Raw genomic sequence first — 26,492 nt, forward strand, 5'->3', positions numbered from 1 at the left:
GGCAGAGTCCCTGAGTTGAAGGCTAAGTCCATTTTATTTTATTAAAAAAAATTTTTTTTTAAAAAAGAGAAAGAGAATGTGTGCGTGCATGCTACGTGCACACAAACAGGGGAGGGGCAGAGAGAGAAGGAGAGGCAGAATCCCAAACAGCCTCCATGCCATCAGTGCAGAGCCCGATGTGGGGCTTGAACTCATGAACCGTGAGATCATGACCTGAGCCAAGATCAAGAGTCGGATGCTTAACCGACTGTGCCACCCAGGCGCCCCAAGTGCATTTTAAGCTTTGACAGATGCCAACTTGCTCAGAGGATGCCTGTGCCAGTTCAGGTGTCTCACGCAGTGAAGGGCAGCCGGTGCCCGAGGTACCACACGCACCACGCAGGGCCGGCCTCTTCTTGCCTGCTCTCCACAGGCTGCCCCGCCTCCAAGTGGCAACAGGTGCCCATGGGAAGAATGAGAGAAATGGGGTGGGGGAGATGCTGGCCTTGCCTTCCCAGAACTTTCTTTCTCTTAGTGGGAAAAGGAAGCAACATTCAAGGCAGTTATGACTCACCAGGGATGATACTGAACATACTTAATAAGCCATGTTAGGAACACAAGTCAGGATGGAGACCCTGCCTTAGTCCCTCCACAGGGGAGGCTAGAAGCCCCCTGCTCAGCCAGATATTAACCCTTAAGATGTTAGGTGTATGAAGGCTTGGTGGGGCTCCCAAGGAAGGGGCCGATGAGTACAGCAGGGATGGACGGCCATACCTGTGCATATGTACCGATGTTGCTGTCACATTCCAAAGGGCTGTATCTCTGAGGCAGCTTCTCAAGGAAGAGGCTTTCCTGCAGAATTTGGGCTGGGGGAGAAGCAAGCAGGGGTCAGCCGGGCCAAAGGCAAGCCCTGACCTTCTATTCCCTTCTTTCTGTACATGTTTCTTTGGGATCCCTCTGTTGGGTCCTTCCTCTTCCTAGTCTGCCCAAAGAAATACACATTGATCTGGGGCAAATGCACCGTTGGAAAGAAACACTAAACTGGTGATTTTTGAAAAGACTCCATCAAACCCCCCAGACCCCAACTTTCTCGATTTTGTGCAGTAGAGAAAAGCAGGATCCTGAACTGACCTATTTTCCCTCCACATTGGGTTGAGAGGACCAGAGAACTAACCTCAGACCCGTGGAGCCAGCCCCTGGGAGACACATGGATTTTCTACTAAAAGGGCCTTTTAACCCAGCAGGACTCTCTGAGCTCCTGGAGAGACCCTGCCTGGTGCCATGCTGTTGGACGATCCGTGATGCCAGGCACTCAGAGACCCTGCAGTAGGCCCCAAGAACCCTGATAAGAATCTCTTATCCCCCAAAGACAAAGCTGAGGAAACAGAGACCTCAAAACCGGAGTTGCCCACGGTCAAACAGGGATTCAGGGAAGGGTCAAAAACAGGGCTATGCTGCTGTTCAGGGGCCTCACCTTTTAGTGCTCTGACAGGGGAGTGTGGCTGAGACGGGGACACAGGAGGCTGCATAGTGCCTGGAAAACCTGCTAGGTGGGTGGAGAACCCAGGGCCCACAGTGGATGGTCCTGCCTGTATAGCCCAGGACCCAGGAACGTTTAAACCATTTAAAGAGAAACACTGGAAACTGCTGAGAGGCCAAGTCACCTCAGGAGAACTTTTTGGTTCCCAATTCAGGCCAATTGAGGCCTGCCCTGCCCACTGCCTGCAGAAGGTGGGTGAGGAGGACGCCATCTTTGGTCTCCAGGTCCGGGTACGAAGGTCATTTGGCGCCATCTCTCCTGCCTACCAGACTGCAGGCAGCGCCTGGCAGCTTCTTCCCCTTTTCCCTCAAGGCCATTTGTGCGACACCCAGAGGCCTTCCACAGCCTTTTTGCACAGAGGTGGCTGACTGGTGTTGGAAACCCTGAGGCCTAGGACGTCTTAGGGACTCACGAAGGAGCAGGAACTCAAGCGGCCCTCATCAGATCCGCTGGCCAGAGGCTGTCTGCCCTGGGAAGAAAGCCGTTTATTTTTCCTTTTAGCTAAGAGGACGAAGGGAGAGGGCAGTCTTCCATCGAAAGACACAGAAAACTTTCTTTCTTTTCTTTCTTTCTTTCTTTGTTTCTTTCTTTCTTGCTTGCTTGCTTGCTTGCTTTCTTGCTTTCCTTTCTTTTTCTTTCTTTCTCTTCTTTCTTTCTTTCCTTTTCTCTTTTTCTTTCTCTCTCTTTATTTTTACAGCCCGTCCTGAGCATGTACCTCTGTTCAAAGTAAGGCCCCAAGTTTCCACCACTTTCTGGCGTGATGGCAGAACGCGAGGGCCTGTGGGAACCTGTACTTGGGGAAGTGAGGACGCAGGGACCCCTTTGGCAGCCGAAGGAGAGGCAGGGGAGGGCTCCATCGGTTTAAGGCCCCATCACCCCGGGGCCCCGCACAGCCCGGAAAGCTGTCCCGCCGCCGCCGGGATCTCGGAGTTGAACACACCTGGAGGACGCTGGGTGCCCACGCCCAGAGGGCGCTGTAAGATTGGCGCCCACGGTCGAAGACCGACGCCCGCTCCTCCCGCCCCTCTCACGGTCAGCGCCCCCAATATACTGAGCCAGGGCGGAAGGGGGTGCCCCGATCCCGCCACTCGGGAGCAGCGGAGCTGAAACGCCACTCACAACAGCCTGTGGAAACCACAGCTCCGGAGGAAGGCGAGGTCCCCCCGGCGGTGCGGGAGGGGGTGGGGATGGGGGCGGGGCCAGGACGCCGGGGGTGGGGCGTTCCAAGGGGGCCGGGCTGGGTGCCTCAGAGGGCGGGGTCCTAGGGGGTGGGGACTGGGGCTGGCCCCGAGACTAGGCGAGCTGGGGGTGGGGGGCTAGTTTTTGCAACGGCTAAGGGCCTGTGGGTTTATTATAAGGCGGAGCTCGGCGGGAGAGGTGAGGGCTGGAGCCGAGCCGGGCGGAGAGGAATCCAGAGGTAGAGAACGGACTGCAGCCGGCGGATTCCGCAGCCCTCGCCAGGGACAGCCGCGCGCGGGGCATTGCCCGAGGGTGCCGCGCGCAACGACCCGGAGGAGCCGGCGCGGAGCCCCGCGCAGTCCGTACCACGCGCGGCGTCGCCGCGATCCCCGCAGCCCGCAGCGCTCCCGCCGCCAGTCCGGGCAGCATGAGGCGCGCTGCGCTCTGGCTCTGGCTCTGCGCGCTGGCGCTGCGCCTGCAGCCGGCTCTCCCGGTGAGTGCGGCCCGGGGCCGGGCGGGGAGCGGCGGGAAGCCGGTGTTTGCAGACTCGCCGATGCCTCCAGCGGCACGTGGAGGGGGAGGGGAAGCGGGGACTTGCCTTCCCGCGCTAGCCCGGCGGGCCCCGGGACCGTGCCCGCGAAACCGGGGTCCCGCTCCAATTGCCTCCGCCGTCGGTGGGCGCCCCGCGGGTTCCGCCGCTACGGGCGGGGTGGGGGCTCGGGCGCCCCGCGGAGAGGAGCCTGTGCGGGGGCCCCGCGCTCAATTATGTGAATCGGCTCCCCATGCGCTGGTGCCCACTAGCCTGCGGCGGCTCCCGGGGTCGCGAGTTCCCATCCAGTTACCCCTGGCACCGCAGCAGCCGGGGTCCCCGCCGGCGACCCGGGAAGATGCGGTGACCGCGGCCACCCGCAGACCCGCCGAGCCCGGGCTCCCGGCCCCTTCGGCGCAGGCAAGTTTGGGAGCAGCGGGGCCGGCGCGTTGGCAGAGGAGCCCGGGCCAGGGCTGCGCGGGGGTCGTGGTGGCCGCGGAGGTGGGATCCTCGGCTTCCCATCGGCTGCCCTAAGGGAGCTGGGCAGAGCTGGCAGCGGGAGGTTCCGCGAAGTTGGTCCCGGAACACCGGAGCCCCGCAGGAACCCAACTTTGGGGCTGCTGAAGTTGTGTTGCCCGCTGAGGGGTGCTGGCGGTGCTGGGCACGGCCAGGGAGGGCTGCGGCTTCCACGCGAGTGGACCCCGGAATGGCTCTTCCCCTCCCCCGGCCTGGCTTTGTGCTGTAGCCGCGCGGAGGGAAGGCGGGTCCCTTGGCCCGCCCAGTGGAGCTGAGGGGAAAGAGGGACAAATGTGGAGCCCTTGGCTGGGGGAGGAGGCCTTTGGGTAGGACTCCAGCATCCACCTTTGGCGAGGGGTGGGTCCCCTCTGAAGAGGGACCTGGCCGACAAAGAGCATCCCAAGGGCCCCCAGAAAGTGATCTCCCGCCCCCGCCGCCGTCCGCTAGCCCGCCTTCCCCAATGGGGGCGCTTTGTTCTCGGCCCCTGTAACCCTTTCCTGGGAACCGCCCCGCAGCGCCGGCCCCGCCGTGGGCCGGGACCTGGGCCGCCGCCAGGTGTCAGCGCTGGCCGCCGGGTGTCCACGTCCACTCCCAGCCCCCACACCCGGTGCTGGAGTCCCGGGGCCCTCCCCGCGGGCTGGGGCGGCCATCCCCTGGGATGGAGAGGGGAGGTGTGGACGGAGCGGGGGGCTCTTCCCCTTCCGGAAGTGGCGGTCTTTCGCTACCACATCTGGACTGCTCTACTTCCCCAGCTCTTGGTGAGGGAGGCACGTGGGCAGGGAAGGATCGCAGGAGGGGGGAGGGGTGCCGGGTCCTCCACGGGTAATGTGGCATCTGCACAACTCTCAGCAGTGCCGACCCTCTGTAAGCGGGTCCCTCTACAATAATAGAAGCTACCAGCTGTTGAGAGCTTTGGGTATTTTACAGGGTCTGGCTCAGGTGAGGTGTTTCCCAGGCTTATCTGTGAAGTGCCCCCCCCCCCCCCCCCCACTTTTCCAGGCGACTGTTGTGTTTGGAACTATATTTTGAAGTACAAGGACAGGGTCCCTGATGCTTCTTGCATTGCTGATGAGTTGGATGGAGGTGGGGGGCGAAGGGTGCCAAATCTGGGGGAGCCATGGGGACAGATAGGATTTCTGAGCTGAGTCTCCAGTGCACTCCTGGCTTTCAGATCCAAGAAGTTGGTATCTGGCTTCTTCTCTCTTTAGAGTTGCAGCTTGGTAGGACTCAGATTGTGCCTTGACTCATAGTTCATACTCTGGAGAGGAGAGTGGAGATGTGTGGCTTAATTCGGTGGTCCACCTAGCGTTACCTGGATACTCCACTCTCTACAGGTCCAAGACTGGGCCTCAGCAGAGACTGCCGAGGTGGGGTTCCCCCACCTATTTCCAGCTAAAATCAGGAGTGCGGGGTTTGGTTCTTTTGCCTGCCTTGGTTGAGGCTGGCATTCTTATAAGCTGGGATCCCAGAGTGCCTGTTATATGGGGGAGGCAGATGGGTTGTGAGATTCTCTGTGGACTGTGTTTCCCAGAGTCTCCTGTGTACTGGGTAAGGGCAGATGCTGCATTAAGAGGCATTATTTCTTGCCTAGAAACTTTGACACATTACAGAGGGCTGGGAGGCAGTGGAGTCTCAAAGGGGAGAGGAGGGAAGGAGGACGGCTTATTAGAATGTGGTGGTAGGAGGACTTCCTGGAAGAGGTGGCTGAGTAGAGCCTGAAAGCACTAAGCTTTGGGGTCAGACGTTGGCTTGGAGCTTAGGTTTTCTTTTTTCCTTTTATAAAGTTTAGTTTGTTTTCTCTTTCCCAGACCTGCCTTTTCCCTCTTACAGTGGTTGTCCATGTTGGGTTAAAAGTGGGGGCATAAGGTGGCATAAAGTCCCTGCCCCCTCCCCCCTTACTAAAAGAAACTAGGCAATGGGGTTTGCCTAAAATAGGAGGAGGTGTCTACAGGTTGCAGAGATCTGGTCCTCTCCCAGGGTTCACTTTGGTCCCAGTGGGAAGCAGGTCAGAACCCCCCTGGGGACCAGTGAGGTAGGGTGTGATCGTCGGCACCTGATTTTGAATGGGCAAGAGAAGGCTATTAGGGCAGAAGGTTGCTTAAAACCACTCCCAAGAGACAAGAACAGGTTTGTCTGAAAAGGTTTCTGTGTGTGTGTGTGTGTGTGTGTGTGTGTGTGTGTGTGTGTGTTTCCTGTGGTCTTTTGTTTCTTCCATGCCAGAAAAATTGCTTGTTCTGGAATAGTTATTTGCTGTTTTCCTCTCCTTCCCTTTTCTCTTTCTTGAAAGGCATAAAATCCCTTTTTGCCCTAATTATGGGGGCCAGTAGAGACATTTTCCTAAGGCCTGGTAGGGTGGGTGGGGGTTGGGGGAGGCGCTAAGTGCCTCCTCTCCTCCTGGGCTCAGAGCCTTCTAGAGGTGATGTCACTCCTGGCTTCAGGAGGGTGGGAGGGTGGAGCTGCTTTAAGTCTCTACCTGTGGCTCATGGTGGGTTCCAATAAAACCTCATTAACCAAGATTGGTGGGGAGAGAGATGAGAAAGGAGGGAGGCCTGGAAAGAATTAGTGAAAAGCTTGAATTTTGTAGTATTTTATAGAGGAATGTTTCCTATTGCAGTTTCGGATTCTGAAATCCCTTGGGAATGAGGTATCCTTGGCATCCAGGTTTTTTTAGTGAGCTAAGAATCCATATTGACCTCAACTTTGGGCAGGACTCTCTACAATATTTATTTTCCTTCCTTTATTAACAAAAGAATACTGGGGCACCTGGGTGGCTCAGGCAGTTAAGTGTCCGGCTTCAACTCATGAGTTCAAGCCCCGCATTGGCTCTCTGCTGTCAGCACTTTCTCTCTCTCTCTCAAAAAAAAAAAAAAAAAAAAAAAAAAAAAAGAGAGAGAGAGAGAGAATACTAAGCATAATTTAACCTCAAGATGCCAGGGTCTTCTTCATGGTTGTCACTGTGTTAGGTTAGGCATTTCTGTCCTGGGTTTCTTGAGCTCTGAAGAGCATTTTGCCCCTTGCTGGGTGCCCCTAGGGTTGGTACCTTTTGAATTCTGGTTTGCTCTATTTCTCCCCTCATCCCTGACAGCAGCCAAAAGTGACAATTGTGGGCCTAAGTGTAGCAGGCAGCTTTTCTATTCAATTCTAATTTGCACTGTTCTCCAGCAGTACTAAGAAACTAATCAGATATGTCAGAATGATTCCTAAGACATGAGTTTTCAGTGCTGAGTGAGAGTTTCACTTGTGAGTAATGTTCATGATCTGTGATATGTGGAGTTGTGCCTCCATGGACCCAGCTGGGACCTCAGCAGTATCCCTGATAGTACCTGGAATAATGAAGGCTGTCAAAGGGCATGCTTACAGGCTCCCTCGGTGAACAGGTGTGGATGATCTCTGGGAGGAGGCACCTGTGACCCTGTGTTCCGAGTTTCTCTTCCTGGCTTGAGTTGTAAGTGACTCGCGGCTCACAGGTAGCCTGGACCTGGTGAGGCTAACTTATAAGTCTCCATTGGAAGGGCCCTTACTCTTAGCTTGGGTCCTGTCTCCATCGTGTCACCATGTTTTATCTGGGTTGAAGTGCATCTTTCTTAGTGCACGCGTACTGTTGGCAGGCCAGAAACGGCTTTGGATTAAGTAGAGCTCCAGGACCAAGTCTCAACCCTGCCACTAATTTACCATGTAACCTTGGGTGAGTCACTTCACTTCCAAGTCTTGATGTCCTCTGTAAAGCGGACATCATACCTGTTCTCCCTGTCCTTTGTCATTTGCATATTCATTTCATAATGAGTGCTTGAAAGTGTTTGGAAATGAAAGCGCCAGAGGAAAAGTTAGCTATCGATATAATTAGAGGCGCCTGTAATTGGGTGCTGATTATTGAGTGTTCAGTGCTTTTCTTACCTTCTTATCTCATCTTTAAGCCAAACCTTTACGATGTACGTCATTGCCCTCATCTTGTGGATGAAGCCTATAGAAGTAAGCCCCTCTAAGGGGCTGATGTGTGAGAAACAGGATCTGTCCATATGCGTGGGCCTATGTGTATGGCATTAATGAACTGATGAACTGTCAAGTCTTCCCAGTGAAGCCCAGCATAGGAGGCTCGCTGAAACTTGTGAGGCCCTATGGGTATTTGCTGTTCCATCCTGGAGAGCCATGGGTGTGCATACTTTGGATGGAGAGGGCATTGGGCTGGGCTGAGCTGGCCTGAACGGTGCCTTTAGGTGAACCCTGAGCATTGGCAACATCCTTGGCTTGGGTTGGGTTCACCCAGTGGTTTAGGGACAGGCAAGAGTTGCTCCCTGGAACCTAGGTCAGGAGACAGTGAGCCCATGGGGGTAAGGTGGGGTGTGCTCCCAGGTCTGATACCCGTGCAGGGACCATATATATGTTCTTGGCTTGTGCAAAGAGGCCTGATGGGGCATCCCATGTTTGCATGGTGCCTGCGTGCTTGTTCCCAGGGCAACAGCCAGTCTGCACTGGCTTTCATCTTAGGCACTGGGGAAACACTTTCAGAATTAGTAGATCCTTTTTAAAGCTGGGGAGGTGGGCACCATGGTATCAGCCAGATGCCCAGATACCCAGCACTCCTGGTTCCTGTGCTGGGTTTCCCACCTGGTCCCCTCCAACACTAGGTCCCACTGCAGAAGCAGCCCCATAAAGAATCAGTCATTAAATGATTTCTAGTCCTGGAACCTTGGTAGTTTTACAGAATGCACTGTTTCCTGATTTCTTCCTTCTTTTCAACAACCAATTTTGGAGTCTTGGGTTGAAAGCCCATCCCCCCTTGAGGGCCTGCCTAAGTGTGTCTAGGGAGAGGGAATGGGATTAAGGGAGTCTGTGGAAAGAGGGCTTTTGGCGCCAGGATCCTGCGCCCTGGAACAGATTCAGCACGGTGTCATTTCCCTGTCAGCTGTCCCAGGGCTTTGCATGCGAGGATGCATTCTGGAACCTCCCTCAGAGCGGGCTGTGGGTGCCCTGATGATGCCGAGGGAGGGCAGGCATGGATGCATCGCTCAACACAAGGAGGCACATTTGAGGCCACTGAGGCAAGACCCTGCACCTGGGGTCACTTCAACTCGGCACCTTCGAATCCAGGAGACCTGGGAAGTCTCCCACATGGCCCCCGGGATGGACAGCTCTATCTGCGTGATGGAGCTGCTTCTGCCTGACCTCAGGAAGCTTACGTTGGGTGGGCAGTAGGCACTAGAAGTCCCCAAAAGAATAACCTTTCTAGGCCCTAGACAGGGCGCTTAATTAGCTCCCCTGTTCTCAGTGCTGTGGGGCCCAGAATGAGCCGGTGGTGGGCAGGTGGGGTGGCCTGAGGGGAGGTGGGCTAAGCTCCCTCCTGCTGCCTGTCAACACTATGCAGGTCTGGCAGGCCAGGACGTCTGGAAGGCCGTGAGTGTGTGGAGGCAAGCTCATGGTGGGGGGTGCAGTGGGCAGTTTTGGGGCTCGGGACCATTGGGTGCGGAAAGGGGAAGGCTGGTGGCTGGACCTGCTCCTGGACTCAGTTGTCTGCCCCGGGATGTTTCCTGTTGACTCATGAACTTGAAGGCTTTCAGATGCATCCCCTTCTGCCTCTGGAGCTTATTGAGGGTCTCTGTCCTCCTGGCATTCATTTATGGTTCCAAGGGCTGCCTGATTCTATGGAGAGGCTGCTCCAGTGCTGGGAACGCTCTTGTGACCCACCTAGGGCTGCGACCCCGCAAGAGGCTGTGTGCCGGCTGGCGGGCCTGCAGGCCGGGTTGCAGCTACAGCCGAGCTTGGCCTGGGTGGTCTCGACTCTGTTTCCTCATTGGGCTTTCCTGCTGGGTAGGCTGCAGCCTGAGTGTCTTGGGAAACCTGGTCACCACCTGTCTGCAACTTCCTCTTCAGAAGCCGGGAAGTGGTCTTCCTCTCTCTTCTTTTCTGGTGGATTCTCCCTTTTTTAGCTTTAACCCTGATGCTCCTCCATCCCTGGCGTTAGGAGTCTATGGAGGTTATTCCTACAGAGAAGGATGGCTAGGACACTTGTCCTTCCTGGTCCCAGGTTGGCCCCTGACTGGTTTGGGCAGGTCTTTGTCCCTCTGTGCCTCAGTTCCCCCATCTGTCCCCTCTGGGGCCTCCTTCCTCTTCTTCAGCTCTGAGACCTTGTCCTGGGGAGGATGAAGGTGGTAATGGGGGACTTGACCAGGGCTTAGGGTCCTCCACCGTTATTCTTCTGGGGACTCGAGGAGACACTCACTGCCCGAGGAGTCATCTGTGGGGGTGGGGGTCAGGGCAGGCTGCTTGGAGGAGGTGGCCTTAGAGTTCAGTGTGGGAACCAGATGTGGACAGAGGACACTGGGCAAGGTCAGGCCTGGTGATGCTCTCTGCACACACCCAGGCATCCTGGCCACCTGCCCAGGTCCGCTCATCAGCAGGAACGGAAGCCGTGTTGGGCAGGTTGGGGCAGTGGGGCAGGCAGGCATATTTATCACTTCACTTGTTGGCTGAGTCATGGTGCCAGGCCCACAGATCCACCCAAGCAGCCTTGACCATGAGCCCACTGTGTGCTAGACGGGGTAGGGGAACCCAGCAGGACTAACTAAGGCTCTGATGCCTGCCATCCAGCCTTGGCCCTCCTCTTTTCTGCTGAGTGACTTTGTGCAAGGGCCTGTCTTGGCCTCAGTGAACCCACCTGTGAAATGGGAGGAGGGAGCAGAGAAGCGTAGGTAACAACAATCATGCACTTGGTGTGTTTGTGGTATCCTGTGGTTGTGTCACAGGACTGGTGGGAATCAGGGCCGGGCCTGTCTCTGTTCCCGGAAGCATTCTGCTTCAACCCTTGGGGGTCATGAGCCCTCTTTTAAACCCAGAGCCTGGTGCCTGCCGTGTGCATTGCCTTGTGCAGGTGGGGAGCCGTCCACACCTGGTCCAGGAGCACATGCAAGAGAAGGTGGCCATTACTGGGACCAGACAGGAGGGTTGGTCCATGCAGATAGGCCAGAGGGGCAGTGACAGTAACGGTCATTCACTGAGAAAGGGTTCATTCGAGTTCCACAGTACAGCAGTTTCTAATCAGGAGCTCAGGCCATAAGGCAGGCCATGTTCTGACCGGGGGAAGTGTTAGGGGAGGTAGTCCCCAGATGGGGGCAGTGGGAGTGGCAGAGGCTGCCAGTTTTGCTCTGGGACCATTCTTGGGCCGCACTGCTCTCCCCGGGTGTTAAGAGAACTGTCCCACCACAGTGATGTTGAATTCCTAGTCTTTCCCACTCAGGCTGCCTTTCTGTGGCCACACCGGCCCTCTGCCCCCCACAGCAGACTGAGGAGATGGAGTGGTGGGGCCTGGGTGCATAGGGAGGGAACTTCTGGAGGGCCAGGTGCACTCATCGACTCCAGACCTAGCACATGCTGGGCACTGGGAGGCCTTGGGGGACTTGAGGACTGCTGCTTCCATGCCACCTGTACCACGGTGACCGCTGATGCCCAGGGCCTTGCCTACCCATTTGGGGACTTGATTGTGCCAGTCCTATGGCAGGGGTGCAGAGGCAGCACTGGCTCTTCTCTCTGCAGCTTGTCAGCATCCCTGCTGCCCAGGAAACTATCCGGGGCCTTGGAGTCCCATCTCTGGGGAGTGTCCCCGACGGGTATGTGATCAGGTTTGGGCTCGCAGGGCCCCAGGCTGCGGGTGTTTCAGGAGCCTCTGAGACTGTTGTAGAGGCTGACGTCAGTCCCCCTTCTCCCAGAGAGACATGCTGGGGTGTGGCACCGCCATCTATGGTGGCCGCATCTCCTCCAGGGCGCGGTGCAGGCATGGTCTGGGCAGCAAGACCTCCGGGCTGGCCAGGGCCTACGGGTTGTGGGCCAGACTAGGAGAATGGGCACACCTGCACTTGGGCGGAGGGAGCCGCCCCAGGCTCTGCCCCTGCCTCTCCGCCCACCACCCACAGGGTCTCCGGGAGTAAAGGGTGGGTGGGGCTGGGGGAGGGGCATCCTTGCAAAGTTTCCCTGGGGTCTCCTGGTTGTTGTAGTAAGGTCCTGGGACAGCCTTGAGTCTGTGTCCTGCGCCCTTGGAACTGTGGGAGGAGCAGAGAGGCTGTGGCCTCACTCCTCTCCCCTCTACCTGTTTGGGAACAGGGTCATTCTTCAAGACCACTCTCTAGGGGCTGGGGGGCGGCAGGGGGGATGTCTTGGTCCACCTTTCCTCCCACTGTGAGGACAGCAGCCTGAGCTGATTGCTTGGGTCTGCCTGCCTTTGGGGTCGTTACTGGGGCCCAGTCTGAGGTCCTGAAGCTGTGGGGCTGGGCAGGCCAGCTGGGATCCAGAACTGGCTGGCTGGTCAGCCTAGGTAAGTGTCACGGGGACTGGAGAGTTGTCATGTGGAGGCTGGGAAGAGCACAGGACATGGAGATTGGGCAGTCCAAGTCATTACCAGGCTCCATCACATCCTCCCTGAGTACCTTGGGCATGTTTCTTCACTTGCCCCTAAGCCTCAGTTTCCTCGGAGGGCTTTTGAAAAGACCCCAGGAACTAATGTACGTGGCATGATTGAGAGTCCCTTCCTTACCTGGACTCAGAAGAGCCAGTCTGGGGGAGCTTTGGGCCTGACTCTGTTTAGAGAGTCCCCTGGGGAGCACACCCCCCGCCCCGCCCCCGTGGCTGTGACTGGAGGAAGGGGTACAGTCTGACCTGGCCTGGGTGTATAGTTACTTCATGTGAATGGCTGGCTGGTCTTACCCCAGTGTGCTGATGTAATAGGGCCTGAAAACATGGCTTTTGCCCCTTCTCAGAAATGTGAGCCTTCGCTGGCAGGCCAGACTTTGCTCGCCTCTGCCTGAGCCTCTGCCAGGGGCTGGCTCCTGACCCCGGGGAGGTGTGAGCTGGGCTGGCAGGCGGTGGGGGGAGGCCAGACACCAGGGCACCTGGGCCGGGGCTCAGGCCAGCCGAGCAGGGCCCCGGGACTGTAGGGGACAGTGGCTTGTCCCCAGAACGGCCGACTGAAGGCTGTCCCGGCGAGGGAGCTGGGCGAGGCCAGGTTGCAGGATGTGGGGGGAAGGTCTCACTTCTGTGGTCCTTCTTCCTTCTGCACTTTCCCCTGTGCCACCTCTTTTCTTCCTGAGGGTAAGAGAGCCACGTGGCCCCCACTGAAGGGTTGTTAACCGCATGCCTGCTGGATTGCCTGGCCTCAGACCCTCTCCTTAGCACTTCACTGGCTGTATGTCCTGGGACAAACTGTCCACTTTGCCTCAGTGTCGTTATCTGGAGGATGGATTCGGCACTGGAATCTAAGGTTACTGTGAAGATTAATTAATTCGGCTAAAGTGCTTAGATTAGTGCCTGGCACATAGCACACAATATGTATTAGCTGTTTTTTCCCTAAGGCCTACTTCAGGTATTTCTGTTTTTCCAGTAACCCCCAGCCCAGGTTATATCCTTAGGTGCCTACTCCCACCCCATGACTGTCCCGGAGCTCTGGGCAAGGTGTTGTGGCTACTCCACCTGCTGAGTGACTCCGGGCTCCTGAGAGCCCCCCGAGCTGCATGCACAGACACACCGTCTGCTGTGTGCACATGCCGCTGGTGCCCGGGAGCTCAGTGTGGGGCGTTTGAGGCTCTGTGGGCCTTTCAGCCATCAAGAGGCCCCTGGCGAATGTTAGGCTGACAGTGAAGGGGCCTAGTCTACTTTGCTGCCTTTGAGGTGGGATCCCACTGGGAACCTGGGGAGCGAGCCCAGCCGATTCAGACCTGGTCTTCACAGAAAATTTTGCCTTCTCTTGCAAAGGCCAAAACTCCATTCTGCCGTGGTACCCCCACGGGACTCCTTCAAGGATACTCTGCCCTTCCCGTGTCATTGTCTGGGCTTCTACCTCAGTGCCTCATCAGTCTGACTTGAACTTTATCCCAGAGGCAAGTTCCCAGGCTGGCCCATTATTCTTCTGTATGTGGGAGGAGAAGCCATGTATGTCTGTGGCTCAAAGTGGGAACAAAGGGAATTTAGTCTGTCTTTCTTAGGTATGGGGTTGGCTGGCGACCCAATTCTGACACAAGTTAAAAAATGTGCCCTTGGCATCTCCCGGCCTCTCTTGCAGTCCTTTCCCATCCTCCAGGGCTCCTACCCACCCCCGGTGCCCCCGTTCCGGAATTAGCTGCTCCCCTGTATAGAGCTGATTTATACTCTAGGGTGAGCGTCTAGCACCCGATAGTCTTACCAGAGGCATTTTAAAGGGGACACTGTGCAACTGCAGGGACACTGATTGCATAAATTTGGGTGAGGAAGTGCCCCCATCCCCGTCTGTCTGCACAGCTGGAGCCCCGGCTGGCTGCAGGTGTGTCCAAAGCTACTAGTTTCTGGCCCTGCGAAACTTGAGGAGACTTTATTTAGACAGAGCTGGGGGAGGGTATCTCTAGAAGCCCACCTGCCAGAGGTGTCAGGCCCCCAAGCCCGGTGTCATCTGGAGGTTAATCAGCTAGAGAGCAGTTCAAGGGGCCCCTGTGAGGGCTGGCTGGGGCATCCAACACTGAACTTCTGGTCTTTGCCGCCTCATTAGGACAGCCAAGGCTTGGGAGGTACAAGGCTCTGGTGGCCTCAGCTGCTCCCTCTGTCCTCGTGGGGTGCCATTTGCCATCCCAGAGTCCCCTTTCTTTGGAACACCTCTAACGTCCTGCCTAGGCCATAACCCCCCTTGGGAAGCTGAGGGCAGTGACACTGAGTCACTGTGATCAAGTACCCTTCTCCCTATTTGTCATGGTGGGTCCTCCCCCTGCTGAGCACTGTGTTTGTGGGCCACAACCCCTCAGGTGGGCAGTCCCCTTGACTTCCCAACCATAGATTTGGAACCAGGAGCCCCCTTACTATCACCTATTGTACCGATGGGGAACTGGACAGAGATTCTTATGCAAGGTCATCCAGTAAGTTGGGAACAGAGAGCCCAGGCTATAACCAGGTTTTCCTGGTACTGGGTTTGGTCACTTTCCCCTGGCCACCCCTTGTCTGACTCCCAGGGCAACCCTGGCCACAAAGGCTGGCAGGACCAGGCTGGGCAACCTTGCTCCATGCCTGGTACAAGGCTCTTGGAGGTGGGGAAAAGCAGAGGAACGGGTCTTCCGGCTCTGCGGCCCCACACCCAGCCCTCAGCTGGGCCCGGCTGAGACGAGTCCCAGCACGCGAGCCGTGAGGCGCTGCCAGCTCTGTGGAGGGGTGCGTATGGGGGTGCTGGTGGAAGTTCTGACCTGGCTTGGGCACTGGGGCTGGCACTGGCTGCCAGGACCCTCACCACCTCAACACAAGTCTGGCCTCTCCAGGTACTCCAAATGGGCAGAATGGGGCAGGCAAAGGGCTCTGCAAACTTGACCTCCGGTTTCCCATCTGTAAAGCCCAGTATGGATGCTGCCCTGTACCCCAGCCCTGCCCAGGAATCCCCCAACTGGTGAGGTCTGTGTCTGAGTGGCAGGATGGGGACAGCTCCAGTGGGTTGTGTGTGTGTATGGGGTGAAGGGCACATCCCTGGGAGGTCCCCTGAAATGTGCTCCCCACAGTGGAAGTGCCGATGGGGGCTGGGGGCCTACATGCCCTCATGGATGCTCAGGGTGAAGGCAGAATAAGCCCCTGTCTCCCACCTGCCATTCCCTGGGCCCCTGCCGCCCTGGGCCATGCCCATCACACCCTCTGCAAGTCTAGTCTTGACTTGGTTTTGGTAGAGAGACACGGAGCTGATAAATCACTGTGCCTGTCAGGCCGGAAATGCTGATCCTGTCTGAAGCACTGGTGGGGCCCCTTCCTCCTGGGAGTGCCTAAAGTGGGGTGGATTTCAGGGTCTTGAGGCCAAAACTGGGGGAGATCTGTGCCTCTCAGTGGCCTAAGCATGTCTCCCTGGCAGCTCCCAAGTCAGGAGAGAAGCCTTCAGAGAGAAAGTGATTTATCTGCTACTACCCTGATATCCTGGGCAGGAGGGGAGCCTTGTGTCTTCCTGGGCCCGGGCCCACGGTCCTGCCCCTTCCACCCAGCCTGACATGGCCACCCCTGTACCACTCTGGCCCTGCTGACAAGGAGTTGGGGCCTCTGCTCCCAGGTCCCAGCCTAGCCTGTCAGAGCACTAAGGGAGTTTAGTGTTCTCCCGCCAAGCCCCTTCTGTTGTCTAGAGAGAGGCCGAGAGCTGCCCGGGTCAGCAGTACTGGGCAAGGGAGCAGTAGAGCTAGACCTGCCCTGTGGCAGCCACCCTGGTCAGGCTCTTTCCCCCTACCACCCCTGGCTCTGCTCCTCTCCTTGAGAACCCTTGGTCCAAGATGCTTTGGGTTTGACCTGCCTGGGCCCTCGGGACTGTGCTTAGGCCATGTTAGCCAGGGCTATAGGAGGGGGTACAAATGATCCCCCAGATGAGGAAAGCAGAGTTATGTTTATAACTGCCATAGGGCACCAGGGTGTTGGGTGAGCTGCAGGAGTGGGGCAGTGTGTTCTACAACATTCTCTAGCCCCTGTGACCCCTACCCCTGCCTCCCATTCAGGCAGGTTCCCCTGGAAAATGCACAGTGGCTCTGCAGCCCCTGCTCCCCTCCCTGGTGGGCCCACCCTGGGAGATCCTGCTCCTGCCAGGTCAGTGCCTCGGGCCTGGGATACCAAGGAGGTCCTGCAACTCTGGGCAGGCAGGACAGAGGCTCATCTTTGTCTCCGGTTTCTTGTACCCCTAGGAACCAAAGGGGTCATGCCTCTGGAAGTTCAGGGTTTCCTTAGCTCCATGGTGAGTCTCTTTTACAGACGAGGCAGGTACTGGGATGTATTGTTTGTGGGGAGTGGATGCATCAGAAGTACAGAGAAATGTTCCAGAGTCTTCTTGGATCAGTTTGCCCCTAGCGCTTGTTTACGGGGCTCTGTTGCTATTTGGTGCCTCTTCTTTGAACACTGCACCTGAGTGAGAGTCTTGGGACCTTTGTAGGGATTTGCCTTCCCCAGCACCCAGGCCCTGGGCAACTCTGGGTCAGACATTTCCCTGTCCAGACTATTGTTCCCCAAGTGTAGTCTGCATACCACCTACAGGACCCGGGACCTTGTTCAACATCAGAGTCCTGGGCCGTTGCCCCAGATCCACTGAATCAGCCTCAGGGATGGAGCTCAGAAGACTTCTGATAGTCTCCTGCTGATTCCTAGGGACCCTGAAGAAAAGAGCCCATGGTCTGGACAAAGGTGATGCTTTGGATTTCACTTTTGGTCAGTTTGGCATCCTGATGCACAGGTGGTGGTGGTGGGGGGGGTAAAGGCTAGGGTCCTGCAGCTGAGACCTCAGACCCCAAGAGTTATGAACTCTAGGTATATGGGGGGTGGGGGAGGGCTCTGCCCATTTACCTTAGATCCACAGTTCTGACCAAGAAACTGAAAGGGTAAAAATTACTTTAAAAAATGTGACTCTCTTAATCCTCCTTACACGATACTATACTTTGACTTATTTTTTATTTTATTTTTGTTTTGTTATTTATTTTTGAGACAGAGAGACAGAGTGCAAGTGAGGGAGGGGCAGAGAGAGAGGAAGACACAGAATTCAAAGCAGGCTCCAGGCTGTCCACAGAGAGTCCGACACGGGTCTCGAACCCACAAACCGTGAGATCATGACCTGAGCCCAAGTCAGACGCTTAACCGACTGAGCCACCCAGGCACCCCTCGATACTGTACTTTTAGCAGTGTGTTGGTTGAGAGAGCAATGCGATCCTGTGAACTCAGTAACGCTTTCTAAAGGATTTGTGCTTTAGCCATCACTTAAGTCAGGCAGCAAGTGACACATGTCAGTGATTCAGGGTGTGGGTTGGAAACCACAGGTCCAAAGGGACCCATGGGCTGCAGTTGACGGGGTGGCGGGAGTCCAGGGAGCAGGCGGACAGACAACGTCTTCCATCAATCCAGAGTTAGAAGTGGCTGGGTCCACCGTCCTCACTTGAACCTCACTGAGAGGTCCACTTGGCATCCTGACTTGTGACACTGCTATGGAGTTCTTGTCCCTGAGGTGTCTTCGAGGGATGCTGCCTGGGTCCCTTGGGTCCTTCGGCTGGCCAGGGCAAGCAGGCTACTCAGATGCAGGCTGCCAAGGAGAGTGGCCCTCTTTATGGCCAGTGCAGGGTGAGGCTTGAGGCTGTCTTCTTGACAGCTTCTTGAAGCTCTTCTCCTAGCCCTCTGTCCTTGGGAATGGCGGGTGGCAGCCTGATGCAGATTCCCAGCCCCTGGCAGCTCTGACCCGATGCTTGTCCATGCCCTCCCCTGTCAACCTGTGAAGTCTGGGCTGGCATTGAGGTCCTCTCGGCTGCTGGGGTAGTGGTCAGGAATTTTTACTCCGTGATGCGCTCATCTCGTGGCTCCTGGAGCTTGTGGCTGTGTTGGGAAGACAGGCATCTTAAAATAGATGGGCCAGAGGGAGAGGGACATAGGTGAGCAGAGCACGTGGCACACTGCTCCGTGGCCTTGGGCAAGTCCATCACCTTGTCTGTTTCAGTTCCTTATCTGTGGGAGATGCTAATCTCAAGCCTGCCTGCCTCAAATAGAAGGGTAAAGGTGGAAAGGGGTGGAAAGTGTTTTCAGTGTCAGAGAATGCCTGTTTTTCATACCTTCTTTCCTGTTCTGCTGGAGCCCTGACCCCAGGTCAAAGCCCCTCAGGGTTTTGATTTGTTATATGAAAAGTGGATTTTCCTAGGATTTGCAGAGGTTAAAGGGCCCCGTTAAAGGTATGAGCTGGACGCCTGGGTGGCTGAAGTGTCTGACTCTGGGTTTCGGCTCAGGTCATGATCTCACGGTTTGTGAGTTCAAGCCCCGCATCAGGCTCCACTCGGACACTGCAGAGCCTGCTTGGGATTCTCTCTCCTTCTCTCTCTGCCCCTCCCCTGTGCAAGCATGTTCGCTCTCTCTCAAAATAAATAAATAAACTTAAAAAAAAAAAAAAGAAAGAAAAAAGGTATGAGCTGGTTGGCCTTCACCTTCTCAGGCAGCTTGAAGCAGGTTCCAAGGGGGGCCCACCTGTCCCCGAGCAGCTCCGAGCTGTGGCCACATGGTCTGGGAAGGACCCAGGTCAGGCAGTGCTGAGGAGAGCCCTGAATGAGGCCTTGGGGGCAGCTGGCCACAGGCTCTTAGCACAGTGGCCTAAGTGAAACTGGAAGTCTCACCCAGAATGCTGGAGTCAGCTGGCACCTAGTGATCCAAGTTCAAACTCAGCAGTTTCTGCTGATTTCCTCCCCAGGGAGCTGAGGCCAGCACAGGTTCAAGCTGGAGGGGATTGGGAGGTCACTGCAGCCCTTCCCCTGATGGAGACCCAGCCCTCAGAGGGAGGGGCTGCCCCGAGGCCAAGGAGCTGGTTTCAGTAGAGAAAGCGTTTGCTTAAGAGCTTGTTGTGTAAACAAGATCGCTGAGGGATAAGCTGAGTAGAGTTGAGGGAACAAATTGTTTTTAGGGACCGGGCAGATCCAAAGTCTTATCAAGTGGTGAAAGAGGCCCAGCTCTTGGGAAACTGCTAACCTGTTGAGGCGTCTCCCTGTAGGTGAGAGGCTGGGCCTCCCTGGCTTTTGCCTCCAAGGGTGACATGGTCTCAGTGCATGGAGTCCTCTGCAGGCCTGCATCCCCTCATCTGTGAAACAGGAGACTCTGGTTTCTGCTGGCAGATTTGGCTCTCATGACAGTGTGCAGCTGAGGCTGGTCTGGCCGGGCCCTGGCCCCGTGCCGTGGTGAGCAGCATCTCTAAGGGATGGAATCAATGCATTGGGAAAGGTCGCTGCTGGTCTCTTAGGGCCTCCTCAGGAAAGCTGAGGGAAGGCAGAGGCAGTGGGCAAGAGGGAAGTGGGGTCTCAGTGAGTATGGGTGGGTGGGGGTCCCCTGAATGCTTGGGCCTCCCCTTGCCCCGCCAGGCTGTGGAAAGCAGTCCGCTGTGGGCCTGGGATGGGAGCATGTGGGGATGAGGGGACCCACTCTGCCTGCCTGGTGGGCCGTATTCTTTACTACGGAAGGTTTAGGGGAGGCTTCGAAGCTCGGTGGAGACAGGACAGGTGTAGGAAGCACCACCTGGGGACAGTGTAGACAGGATGTGGCCTGCGGTGCAGGCGGAGGGCAGGGACCATGCCAGTTCATTTAGATGGGCCGTGACAGCTCAGACAGGCCCTTCTGGGGCCAAAACCTTTTTCTTCGGGGGGTGAGGAAGAGGTAGGGTTTGGGTTTTGTACTTTCAGAGGAAGCTCAGTGGTATTTCTAGCCTGGTGGTTTCTACACATGTCTGAAGCTTCCCTCCAGACCTGAGCTCCTGGAAGCGGAGGCTCCACCTGGGCCAGCTCTGCCCCAGGCAGCCTCGGGAGGCCAAAGGTCCTGTCTGGCTCTCCTTGCTCTGCTCCCTTCAAGGGTGAAACTCCGTGGCCTGTGACCAGGATGTGGCGATGCCTCTCCTGCTGCGGAGGCCCACTCCCCAGAGCCCAGCCTTGGGCGGAACCTGCCTCTGACAAGTCTGCACAGAGCCTCCTGTGAGCTGGCTCCCTCCTGCCTCTCTTCCACCCACCTCTGCCTCTCTGCCACCTCTGTCCCAGCTCTTCCTAGGCAGGCGCCAGAATCCTCTTTCCCGCGCTGAGCTGTGCTGGCTCCCCGGGTTAGAGCAGTGGCCCTTGTTGGTGGGGAGTTTACTGCACGCCAGGCTCTCTTAGGTTCTTTATGTGTATAACCTCCTTGAATTTTTGCAGCCATCCTGAAACGTAGATATAACTACTGTCTCCATTTTACAGATGGAGAGACTGAGGCCATAAGAGGTTTCATGATGTCCTCAGGGCCACACTGGGTGCCCTGAACTGTGCTGCTTTGCCTCTTTATTCATTCTTTGTTCTGGCCCCTGACACTGGGGCCCTCGAGATGGGTGTATCACGAACTCATTTGGGTCAAGGTCGTGTTGCTGAACGGACACTCATCGCTACCCTTCCTGCCACCTGGCTTGTTGGGTCTTCTCTTCTCCAACCGCTGTTCTGGAACTAGTATTTGGGAGCTCTCCACACCCCCACGCCGCCCTCCTCCAGCTTTCCGCGCAGGCCTGCTCGGCCGTGTGTGGTGCGCCCTGCCTCCTCCAGGCCCCGCTCTCTGGGTCTGCTGGTGCAGCTCCTGTCTCAGGAATTGGGGAGGTGTTTGCACTCTGGCACCTGCAGCCTCTCAGCCGGACCAGGCAGACAGCATTCCTGGGACAGCTGTTTGTACATGGGGTCCATTCCAGGCTCGTGGCTCGTTTGTCGCCACCTCCTGAGTGCAGGGCCTCCTTTAGATCAGTCTCATCTGTCGCCAGCCTAATGGGCACCCTGTCCTTCCTTCCCCAAGTGGGTCTGTGTCCTGTCTTTCCTGTGGATGAGAAAACAGACCAGGTGTGGGAAGAAGCATGTGTCCTGCGTGGCCAGCCCTGCCTCAGCACAGACGACTTACCCGTGCCCATCCCTGCCCTCACCCCCCCGTGAGGCCCTCAGTGTCCATACCCTGGTGCTCAGCATGCTTTGGAATGTCTTTCTGGAGTCAGGGTGTTGGGGGATTGTTCCTGAGGCTCTTAAACCTGTCTTGGCCCCTGAGGCTCCCTGGCCAGTGGCCCCAAGACCTGATTTTCAGTGTAGGGTGAGCTGATGGGGTCCCATTGTGGCTACAGCCTGTGTTCCAAGTAATGGCATCTTCTGTCTGCTCTTCTAAGAGGTCTGGGGCTCCCTTACCAGACTGAGCCTCTTGGGACAAGAGCCCTGCCCCCCTCAGGTGTTTCTGCACCCCTAGTACCTAGCACAGGGCTGTGTCATCATAGCGTTCAGGGGTGTGGGGGGGACCAGAGGGTGGCCCTGAGCTGTGGGTTCCAGAGCCACACACAAGGGTTTCCTTCCTGTTCTATATGTGTGTGGTGGGGGAGCTCACTCAGCTGTCTAGGACAGGGACCCCAGAGTAGCAGGGCCTTGGCCAGGCCTCCACTCATACCCTTTTCTGATCCTTTTCCAGCAAATAGTGGCCACAAATGTGCCCCCTGAAGATCAGGATGGCTCTGGGGATGACTCTGACAACTTCTCTGGCTCAGGTGCAGGTGAGCTGACGTGGGGGCCCCATCCCAAGATGGCAGTGGGCCATGAGCTGGGGGTGGCGATCAGGCAGCCCCCCGGCAGGGTCTGAAGGGTGATGTTAGGGAAGAGAATGGGGTCCACGCTGCAAGGAAAAGGCATATATGGGTTGTGGGAGTGAATGTTGGGGTTCCAGGAGGCCCTGGGGACTGCCTGCTGCAGACAGACTTGGGCTCATCTTCTTCTGACTCCCTGGGCAACCTTTGGAAAGGTGGACTTCTCCGAGCCTCTATTTCGTCATCTGTAAAATGGGAATATGTCTTGACTTCGTACAATTGTTGGGAGCTGTAAGGTAACATAAAGCCTGGTGGCATGTAGATCTTCCATAAATGTCCCTTATCTCCCCTATTTCCCCTTTCCCTGGGGGAGTGGAGTCCTTGAGCTAGAGGTGGCCATGGAGGCCTCCCAGAGGAGGTGCTCTTGACCAGGATTTTGGAAGAGGGCCGAGGCCATCCGTGGGGAAAGTGGCCGAGGTAGGGGCCTGGGAGCTGGAAGGTAGGATGCAGCCCTCTGTTCTTGGGAGCGGGGGGGGGGGGGGTGCTGAGCCTTTCTGGGGAGAGGGCAGGTGGAACAGGGAGGGGGCCAGAGAGGAGTGTGCACCAGGGACAAGGCATTCAGACCCTGAGAGTGCCCCCACCCAGGGAGCGAGCTTCATTAGCCACAGGAAAAGTTCCTTCCCAGATGGCCTTGATGTCTCATGGTTCGAGGGACCAGGCTGTCCACAGGCACGTGCAGCAGAAAAGGGCAGCTGTCCTTGTCCATTTTCCAAAGCTGAGTTTAGCCTCAGCTAGTTCTGCCCTGGGGAAACCACTTCTCACAACAGGGTTCGCTAGGCAGGCCTGGGAGTCAGAGCTGTGGGCCCTTGTCCAGGCCTTCCTCACTGCGTGAGCCTGGCTGGGCCCGAGGTCTGGGCGTCCCCCACTCCAACCAGCTCTGCCTCTGGGCCTGCAGGTGCTCTGCAAGATCTCACCTTGTCACAGCAGCCCTCATCCACCTGGAAGGGCACGGAGCTCCTGACGGCCGTGCCCACGGTCCCAGAGCCCAGCGGCACAGATAACACCGCCACCTCCACGTCCGTCCTGCCGGCTGGAGAGAGGCCTCAGGACAGAGAGGCAGTGCTTCCGGCAGAGGTGGAGCCTGGCTTCACGGCCAGGGAGAAGGAGACCACCCACCCACCCGGCGAGACCACGCCACAGCCGACCACTCACCAGGCATCAACAGCAAGAGCCACCACGGCCCAGGGGCCTGTCACCTCCCATCCCCACAGGGACATGAAGCCTGACCACCATGAGACCTCAGCTCCTGCAGGACCCAGCCAGCTCGACTCTCACGCGCCCAGCATGGAGGACCGTGGTCCTTCTGCCACTGAGAAGGCTGCCGAGGATGGGATCTCCACTCAGCTCCCAGCAGGAGAGGGCTCTGGGGAGCAGGTGAGTGCTCACTGGTATCCTCTGTGTTTCCTGGGACGTTAGTACAGCTGGCTTGGTCATCTGGCACACTCAACACCCTGTGCCCCGTAAGCGTGCCCTGTTCCCGCCAAAAAGACAGGCTCACGCGGTCCCACCTTCCCCCTGCCTCCGGGGCCAAGCCCAGAGCGGGACAGACTAAATATGAGACCTGAGCAAAGGAGTCCTTCAAGATCCCCTAAAACAGGGCTTCCCAAACTTAAGCAGGGCCCCTGCTGCGGGGCAGGGGAGAAGCCCTACCAGGTCTTTCTTTAGATCTTAGAGTCATGGTCATTTTACACTTTACATTACAATGAGCCGATTTATTTTCATATAAATACAAGCCCTTTGTCTCGCTTGCTGTGATATCTGCCACAGTCCAGCCAGGGTCTGGTGTGATGTGGTGAGAGGTGCCTGGCTTTGGGGTCCCCGAGGGCTGGGTTGGGTGTGTCTGAGCTGGTGGCTGCGGTGACCAGGGACTCCCGAGCTGCTTCTGGGTTTAGAAATAAAACTGGATGCTGCTGCTGGTGGTGGCCCTCCGCAGCCTGCATCTGTCTCTGCCCTCCCGTAGGACTTCACCTTTGACATATCTGGGGAGAACACAGCCGTGGCCGCTGTGGAGCCCGACCAGCGGAATCAGCCCCCAGTGGACCGTGGGGCCACGGGGGCCTCCCAGGGCCTCCTGGACCGGAAGGAAGTGCTGGGAGGTGAGTTCCTTTCAGGTGGGTGGTAGGGGGGTGCATACCGCTGCTTGGGGGTTGGGACGCTGGAGTACGGCTGAGCGCGGCCACCTCGGGGGCTGCCCGGTGTGAGGGAACTACTGCCTAACTGAGCTGAGCCGGCCTCCCTGCCCACCCCCCCCAATAGGGGTCATCGCTGGAGGCCTCGTGGGGCTCATCTTCGCCGTGTGCCTGGTGGGTTTCATGCTGTACCGGATGAAGAAGAAGGACGAGGGCAGCTACTCCTTGGAGGAGCCCAAACAAGCCAACGGTGGGGCCTACCAGAAGCCCAGCAAACAGGAAGAGTTCTATGCCTGACAGGGACGGGGCTCCTCCTGCCCCTGCCACTCGCTAGGCCCCCACTTGCCTCTTCCACGAAGAACTGCAGGCCCTGTCACCATGCCACCTCCCCGGCTCCCTGCCCACGGACTTCCGGGGCACGCTGGGGGCTCTCCTCTGCTTCTCTGACTTCTGCCTGGAGACTTGGGCGCAAGGGCTTTCTCGCACGTGACTTTTCTGCCACCGCCAGCACCTGGCATCTCATCATTCTGACTCAGTTTCTCCAACCTGGAGCAGCCCCTCCCCGGACCCGATTCTGGAGACAAAGGGGACCCTGCTGCTTTGGACCTGGATGGCCCGCTTGGCCGAGGGCTGGCTCATCTGTCGCACTTGCTGGTGGAGACCAGTGGTCTGGGGCACATTTCCACCCTTGAGTGGCAGGGAGAGGAGTTCGGAGCTCCATCAGAGCGACGTTTTGCGGGGAGGTCTCATTTAGATACCAACTTGTTTTTGCACATGTTTCCTCTAGTTTCTTTGTTCATAGCCCAGTAGACTTGGTTACTCCCGAGGTAAGTTAAGTAAGTTGATTTGGTTACCCCCATCTTGCTTCCCTAATCTACGGCGAGGAGACAGCATCAGGGTTAAGAAGACTGTTTTTGTTGTTGTTGTTTTGTTTTTTAACTAGGAGAACCAAATCTGGAAGCCAACGTGTAGGCCTAGTCGGTGTGTTGTCTCTGAGTTTGTCACTCACGTGTGCAACAGGGTATGGAATGTCTGTCGGGTGGCCCCATTGGGGGGCTGGCTGATCCTGGCAGCCGTGGGCAGTCACGTCTGGAGCGGTCACGCTTGTGTCCACGGACTCAGGGCCGCTGCCGTGGCCCAGGCTGCCGCGATGTTGAGCTGTGTGAGGACGGAATCCCGGCACCTCAAGCTGGGGACCGAGAAGAGAGGACTGTGGGGTGAGCGAGGTGGTAGTGGCCCCAGAGAATCTCCTGAAGACCGAGCCCTTCCTTTGGTGCTGTCTCTGGGGCACATTTTCTTCTAGAAGGTGATGAGGGGGGCCTGGGCACACCTGTCATGGAGCTGCTCCACGTACGACCAGGTTCACCTCTGATTAGCTCCTGTGGCCCTGCCCCCTGGGCTGGAATCAGGAATATTCCAAAGAGAGATAGTCTTTTGCTTTTGGCAAAACTCTACTTAATCCAATGGGTTTTTCCCTGTACAGTAGATTTTCCAAATGTAATAAACTTTAATATAAAGTAGTCATGTGAACTCTACTTGCCTTTGCCTCTTCTCTCTGTGCTGGCTGTGTGGACCAGCCTTTTCTCTAAACACAAATGATATTGGGAAACTTGGCTAAAAACTCTATGCCTTTATCTTTCTCGTGGGGAGGGATGCTGCGGCCAGAGTCCCTCTGATTTGTTTCCTTTTTGTTTTTCGTCTTTGCTGAAATTCTGCTGGAGGTCGGTAGGTTCAGCCAAGGTTACATAAGGCCTGATATGAATTTCTGTGTTGCCAACCTCGACGCACTGTCTCCTGAATGGCTTATGAAGCTTTGATGGCTTTGGCACAGCTTTACCTGGGGCCATTGGCCCCGCGGAGGCCTGGGGCCAAGGCCTGCTCTCGGACACCTTGGACAGACCTCCTCTCACACCTTTGCTAGGACCAGAGCCTCCAGCCCAGTCCTCCTGGGAACTCCCATGCTCACCTGTCTGACAACGTCCCGTTGCTCTGTTGGACGCTCCAAGAGGGGGGCCATCTGTGACTCTGAGATGCTCCGCCAAACAAAGGGAACCCGTGCTCTGTGTTCCATACTGAGACTTTCTGCCCGGAGTGTGTGATTGGACAAGACTCGGGGGATGGGGAAGGGGTCTGTGACTGCTCATCTCTGCTCCTCCCTGGGATGGGCTGAGCCTGTGGCTGGGCCCATTCATGGAACTGTAATAAACAGCACTTGTCATTTTGGGCTGTGGCGGTGGTTGAGTCTCTTCTTGGCCTGGCGATGTCCTTCCCTGTCACCTTCTTGGAGAGAGACTGGTTCTGGGCTGTGATGTGCCTGGGTGGGGAACAGTAGGATCAGTGCCAGTCCCTCTGCAGTGAGGGAGTGCTGTGTCCCCCCTCTGTCTGGCCTTGGTTGTCTTACCTCCTCCCAGGGGTCTCTGTCTCCTGCCCAGATCGTCCTTCTTGCTCTCCTAGATCCTTCCCTACCTTGTGGACACGAGAGCTTTCTCCTGACTGAAAGTTTGCTAGCTACTCTGTGCACTCATTGTCATGCAACAC

General features: G+C 56.8%; 1 protein-coding gene across 1 annotated transcript; it reads left to right on the forward strand.

The window, feature by feature from the left end:
* Positions 1 to 2,888: 2,888 nt before the first annotated feature.
* Positions 2,889 to 26,178, forward strand: SDC1 (syndecan 1). The gene is made up of 5 exons (XM_047852472.1): positions 2,889 to 3,191; positions 21,654 to 21,735; positions 22,721 to 23,199; positions 23,786 to 23,921; positions 24,082 to 26,178. Exons 1-5 carry the CDS (start codon positions 3,126 to 3,128, stop codon positions 24,249 to 24,251), a joined length of 933 nt encoding a protein of 310 aa, XP_047708428.1. The 5' UTR covers positions 2,889 to 3,125; the 3' UTR covers positions 24,252 to 26,178.
* The last annotated feature ends 314 nt before the right edge of the window (positions 26,179 to 26,492 follow it).

The sequence above is a fragment of the Prionailurus viverrinus genome, chromosome A3 (assembly GCF_022837055.1).
Source record: "Prionailurus viverrinus isolate Anna chromosome A3, UM_Priviv_1.0, whole genome shotgun sequence".
Lineage (NCBI taxonomy): Eukaryota > Metazoa > Chordata > Mammalia > Carnivora > Felidae > Prionailurus > Prionailurus viverrinus.